Raw genomic sequence first — 6,301 nt, forward strand, 5'->3', positions numbered from 1 at the left:
GGGAAGCTGCAGGTATTCCTATTCTTGCCCAAACATTGATTGGACGTAGAGGTCATGCCAACACATCCACAATGAACAACCTGCTTCCAGAACTTAATGACTCTTTAAGTGTGGTACAATATCCAATTCAATCTTGTTACTCAATAACACACTTACCTTCATATGAATTGTCCTTCTTGAGTAAGATTGACCAGGATACACCTGTTACACTCAAGCAAAGAAACATCAAGAATGGTGAGATGCAATGAAAGTAGAACTTTCGGCCTTGGAAAAGAATGGCACCTGGAAGATTACTGATCTACCAACTCATAAACAACTTGTTCGGAGTAATTGGATCTTCAAGATCAAATGGCACAACAATGGCGACATTATGTGCTGCAAAGCCCGTCTTACAATGGCCTGACATATGCTACACTGTTAATCAGGTCTCACAATGGATATATAACCCGACGCATCATCACTGGCGCATGGTGGAGCGAATCTTGCAATACCTCAAAGGCACCCCGAGCCATGGCCTATGGATAAAACAGAACAGTGACACAAGGATTTCGGCGTATTGTGACGCTGATTGGGCAGGAGATCGCCTAGACCGCAAATCCATTACCGGCTACTGCACCTTCGTCGACGGCAATCTTGTCACATGGTGGAGCAAGAAACAACTTGTTGTGTCTCGCTTCAGTGCCGAGGCAGAATATGAAGCGATGGCTAATACAGTTTCGGAGCTTCTATGGTTGTGTAACCTTCTTGTTGATCTCGGTTGCAGTATCTCTTCCTCAATACCTCTCCACTATGACAACCAAGCAATAATCCATATTGCTTCCAACTCGGTTTGCCATGAACGTCTCAAACATATAGAAGTTGATTGTCATTTCATAAGGGAGAAGATTCAACAAGGCATCATCAACACAGTTTTCACTAAGAGTTCAGATCAGTTAGCAGATGTGTTCACAAAGTTGATAAGCACCTTAGTCCTTGAATCGTTTCTTCACAAGCTTGGCCTCGCTGATAATCGCAACACAAGTTTGGTCTCGATGATAATCGCATAATCTCAAATCATGGAAGAAGAAATTAAGGAAATCTGCATACATCCAACTCCAGCAATATACTCAAATATTCTCTCAGATTCTTTTTCTTATTACTCAAACATGCAAAGGTTAGAATAATGTGTACATAAACTCTTGTATCATAAGCATAACACATATAGAGAGAATCGTAATTTCTTACAGATTTGTCTCCATTCACATCTGATTTCTGCACTTGATCTGAAATCCTTTAATTGTGTTCTCATCCCTAATCTAAAACTCGAACTCGGGACGAGACATGCGTTTTTCGTCCCCGTTTGACTGGTTGAACTAAACAAGTTGGATAAATTCTTTGTTAAATCAGAGTACATGATAATACGATACAAAAACAAATGACATATGATTGAATTTATTAAATTTTAGATATAATATCTATTTACAATCTTTTATCTCACCAGACTTTATATTTTTTTTAAAAAAATATATGTTTTCAACTTAACATGACCATATTAGTAATTTTTATACATAGTTGTGCTTTTTGTCTAACCGAAGAAAATGCACCTCTCTTAAACTGTAGTTACATAAAATATAAAATCATATAAATACTCCATTTTTTACCGTCACATTTTATATATAAACATGTATTTTAGATCAAAAATCTTGTGGTAGAGTTTTATGCAAAAGAAATAAATCGGGATAAGTATAAAAAAAATGATAAAGAGAAAAGAAAAAAATAAATGACAAAGGGATTTACGTGAAAACCTAAAATGGAAAAAACATGGATATATAGAAGATTCACTATGGAGAACAAAATGCACACTTTTGTCGTATATCTATTGCTACTACTCTTTTCCAACAAATACGACCTCACATATAAAATGTGAGATATATAGAAATATCTTCGAATACAAAATGGACAGCTGACCCAAAGTTTAGAAGAAACATGTTACTATATCTAAACATAAAATAGATAGTTACCTCATATGTAATTCTGATCACAATCCTAACAATCTCTACCTTGGACCGAATTCACAACCATCAATTAGTCATCCTCTTCCAATTGGCCTAAAAGGCCAAATGAGTACATAAAACCAATTAAGTTTGAACAATATTCAAACTTAACCAAAGGTAACGGGTTCGCCAATATATCCCGTCGTATAGTGAAGACATAACCTGTAAGACACATGTTCTTATCATTATCTCCGGTAATAACACAAATTTGAAGTTCTACCTAAACACAAAATGGACACTTACCCCATATGTAATTATATATGTCCAAAACCTAAAATAGAAATTCGGATCATAATCTTAACACCTTTCGTACAAAGATATAACGTACTTTGATTTAAATTCAAATAATATTTTGTCACAGATTAAATATCAGTCGTGTATTTGTATGTCCGGTTCGATTTTTTTTTTGTTTTGTTTATATTTCCCTTGTTCTTTTTTCTTTTGTCAAAGTTTTTTTTTTATAAAGTTTGTCAAAGTTATTATGTACTTTTAATTTTTTTTTAATTTCCCACTTTGAAATGTCATGAAACTGAATTCAGATAGTAGCTTAAGAGGGAATTTGAGTTTAGCTGCCGAGTCTTTTTAGGAATACATGAACTTTTTAAATTTGACAAAACAAACAATTAACTCTTCGACGATTATCAAAATAAACAAAATGACTAATGTGACATAAAGAATTGCAAACACGTCAGATTATTTTACTTAGTTTTTTTTAATAATCGAAAAAAGTTCATGTATTTTTTTGGATCATTAAAAAAATTCAGTTTCTTTTATAATCGTAGAAAAGTTCATGTATTTTTTTAGATCATTTAAAAAGTTCAGCGTTTTTTCAGATTCGCTTAGAAAGTTTAATGTTTATTTGACAAAAAATAAAGTTTGTCAAAATTGAAAAATTTAGTGTTTTTTTTTTGGAATTTCCGCTGATAATAATAGGTTGTGTACGAACTAATTCGGAGGAAAATTGGCCGCCGTAATATCAACATGGGGGCAATTCTCCATGGAAGTGGTTAGTCATAACTCCAAAAACTTCTTGTTCTCATCTAACTTTGACGAGAAAAATCAACCAACCAAAGGAGATAAATCTCATACTGTGGCCCTTGAAAAGGGACCAACCCCCAAAATTCTCATCGACAGGATAAATACGAATATTAAAAAATTTTCTATATCCATCTATTTTCTAGATATTCTCTAAATATATTTTCAAGAAGAATGAAAATTCCAATTTTGTTAAGAAATCCAAATGTTACCATAAAAGACTTGTTCTCATGCATGCACAAATTTATCAAAATTTAATTGTTCTGTTATTATTTTTAATAATTTAAAAATTAAAATATTTTTAATATAATTTATTTATGTAATTTCAAATTTTAGAATTATATGAATTTAAGATGATATCCAATTCCTAGTAAATACTAATGATAATAATTGAATGCGAGGAATAGAGTTTAATTTTATGTCCACAAAAATATCTTCGAAATAAGTATTTCTTTCTATGGACCTGCCTACCTTTACCACCATATTTCTCGTATAGTATTTGTAAGTTTTTTTTTGTGAATATATATCACAGTTTTCTGTTTAAAAAAAAGTAGAACAATTAAAAAGGAAAAAATATTTGTAATAACTGAAAAGGATCAGAGAAAAGCGAAACATGGGGACAACTACACCAAGTTAAGCTGCGTGATTAACACTGTTTACAAATACGACATTGACTCTCTCTCTCTCTCTCTCTCTCTCTCTCTCTCTCTCTGTATATGTATATATATGTGTGGGTGTCCATTGTCAGATAACATTCAACTGAACCATGAACAACAAGCAAAATTGAGAACTTTTTGTCATCCCAGGAGGAGAAACAAAATGGGTATTTTGGTGGATGACGTTGTGATAATCAGGCAATCGGAGAAAGAAGGCGACCCAAGTGTTATTACCGTCAATTGTCCAGACAAAACTGGGTTGGGTTGTGATCTCTGCCGTATCTTGCTCTTCTTCGGGTTGAACATTGTCCGAGGAGGTATACTTGATCACACCCTTCTTGGTCGGCGATTTTTTTTGGGGAGTTTCGATCGGTTTTGATATGTGGGTTCTAATTTGTTTTGCTTCTGAAACTTGCTTGAAGGAAAAAGTTTTGAAATTTCGACAGTTCTTACTGTTCTGTGTTTGGTTTTTGGTTTTCCCTAGTTTTCTCACAGAACACAGATTACGCATGCGAGATTTGATTTTTTTTCCATTAGGGTATGTGCCATTCGAACCTATTACCTGTGACAATTCAGCCAAAAGCGTTTACTGATCATAGGTTTAGAGGATTGATTCTAAGGATTTGATGCCAATTATGCGATTTTTTCTAAGTTGTGCCCTAACGGTGTTCGACGAAATGTTTCTGTGAAGATGTATCCACTGATGGGAAATGGTGTTACGTGGTGTTTTGGGTGATGGGGAAACCAAATACAAGATGGAATCTGCTGAAGAAAAGACTAGTTGGGGTCTGCCCTTCATGTTCTTCCGCATCTGGAATCTCTTATTACCGTAATGAGTTGCAGATTCAAAAGCCTCCCGATGTGTTCCTCTTGAAGCTTTGCTGCTTCGATCGTAAAGGGCTTCTATATGGTACTTTAAAGTTGGGTTCTTGGTTCTGCAAGTTCCATTTGACCGTGTCTGAAAAATAACACTGGTCTGGTTATATTGTTCTTGGCAGATGTCACTGAGGCTCTTTGTGAGCTTGAGCTTAATGTAAAGAAAGTGAAAGTCTCGACCACTCCAGATGGGAAAGTGATGGATTTGTTCTTCCTCACCGACACCAGGTTTTATCCCGGTTTCTTGGATGTCATACATGTTCTTTCTAAAGAATTTTTAGCAATAGTAGTTGCTGATATGCATTTGGAAATTAGTCATTCAAACACTGGAGACATCATTATAGTCTGAGGAAAGATTTAATATTTATGTGTTTTCTTGTTCTATAATGGGGACAAGTAGAGCTGTCTTAGAGGATATGCTGCCTGATGCTTTTGAGCAATCCCAAATTTTGAGGCCCCCAATTTTATAAAAGAAAAGTTTATTATAAATAGTATTTTCCAAAATAAATAAAATTTTTGCATATCAATTAGCATTTAAGATAATAAGATTTGTTACCATTTTGTCAATGTATGTTGAATTTGAGACTTTAATTTTCAATATAAACAAAAAAAAATCCAAAAATATAACTTTTATGTAAAAAAGCATTGTAATAGAAGCTTATGATTAAATCCAAAATCTGAGTTGTTAATTGTTAGATATACAGTTTTTTTGTGCTGCGTATGTTAATCTTTTGTCCTTCTTTTCGAGTTTTTTTTATCAGAGAGCTGTTGGGAACAAAGAAGAGACAGGAGGAAGCATACCAATGCCTGAGAAACGCCATTGGAGATTTGATGATAAGTTATAACATAGAACTCGTCGGTCCGGAAATCACAGCTCACTCTCAGGCTTCCTCCTCGGTTGCTTCAGCTGTAACCGAGACTGTGTTTCCTTTGGACGAAAACCACAAAGGGTTATACACTTCGGGCGATGTATCTATCGCGATAGACAATTCACTTAGCCCGGCTCACACCCTCTTCCAAATATCTTGCCAAGATCACAAAGGCCTTCTCTATGATATAATGAGGACCCTCAAGGATTACAACATTAAGGTTTGGTGCAATACCCACAATTTTAAAACCCTTTTTATTGATTGCCCATTTTGTCAAATTCATATGTTGATCTTCTGCGAACTTACAATAGCCTAGAAACCATAAATACGGTATAAAATTCGCAGTTAGTACATCCAAGCTGGTGTTTCGGGTGGGCAATGTTTGATCCTTGCAGTTTCTATGGAAAATATCTTCTCAAATCTTGTCAAAATCATGTTGTTTTGGCCAGATCTCGTACGGGAGATTTACATTCAAGAAAAGGAGGAACTGCGAGATTGATCTGTTCATCGTGCAATCTGATGGAAGGAAAATCCTTGACACCAGCAAACAGAACGCGTTAACTTCTCGTCTAAAAGCGGAATTAGAGCAGCCCCTTAAAGTGGCTATGATGAATCGGGGTCCAGACACTGAACTGCTAGTCGCTAATCCCGTGGAATTATCGGGAAAAGGGCGGCCTCTGGTCTTCCACGACATCACAGTCGCTCTCAAGAAGCTCAACACCTGCATCTTCTCGGTTTGTATCTACTCATCCGATCATTACATAAAAAACTCGAAACAAATCCAATATGTGGTCGTACAACGATGTTTTTTTTTTCACAGGCTGAGATCGGA

General features: G+C 35.1%; 1 protein-coding gene across 2 annotated transcripts in view; it reads left to right on the forward strand.

Annotated features, from left to right (window-relative positions):
- The first annotated feature begins 3,781 nt into the window (after positions 1 to 3,781).
- The window catches only part of LOC104807065 (ACT domain-containing protein ACR10), a 4,005-nt gene continuing 1,485 nt past the window's right edge, over positions 3,782 to 6,301 (forward strand). The window contains exons 1-6 of one of the 2 annotated variants that reach the window (XM_010532180.2): positions 3,782 to 4,041; positions 4,416 to 4,634; positions 4,723 to 4,828; positions 5,362 to 5,689; positions 5,919 to 6,203; positions 6,290 to 6,301. In XM_010532180.2, coding sequence (XP_010530482.1) covers positions 3,795 to 4,041; positions 4,416 to 4,634; positions 4,723 to 4,828; positions 5,362 to 5,689; positions 5,919 to 6,203; positions 6,290 to 6,301 — 1,197 coding nt within the window. In that variant the 5' untranslated portion in view covers positions 3,782 to 3,794. The remainder of the gene's footprint in view (positions 4,042 to 4,415; positions 4,635 to 4,722; positions 4,829 to 5,361; positions 5,690 to 5,918; positions 6,204 to 6,289) is intronic. The other variant, XM_010532178.2, reaches the window with a different exon arrangement.

This window comes from Tarenaya hassleriana, unplaced genomic scaffold (assembly GCF_000463585.1).
Source record: "Tarenaya hassleriana unplaced genomic scaffold, ASM46358v1 Cleome121, whole genome shotgun sequence".
Lineage (NCBI taxonomy): Eukaryota > Viridiplantae > Streptophyta > Magnoliopsida > Brassicales > Cleomaceae > Tarenaya > Tarenaya hassleriana.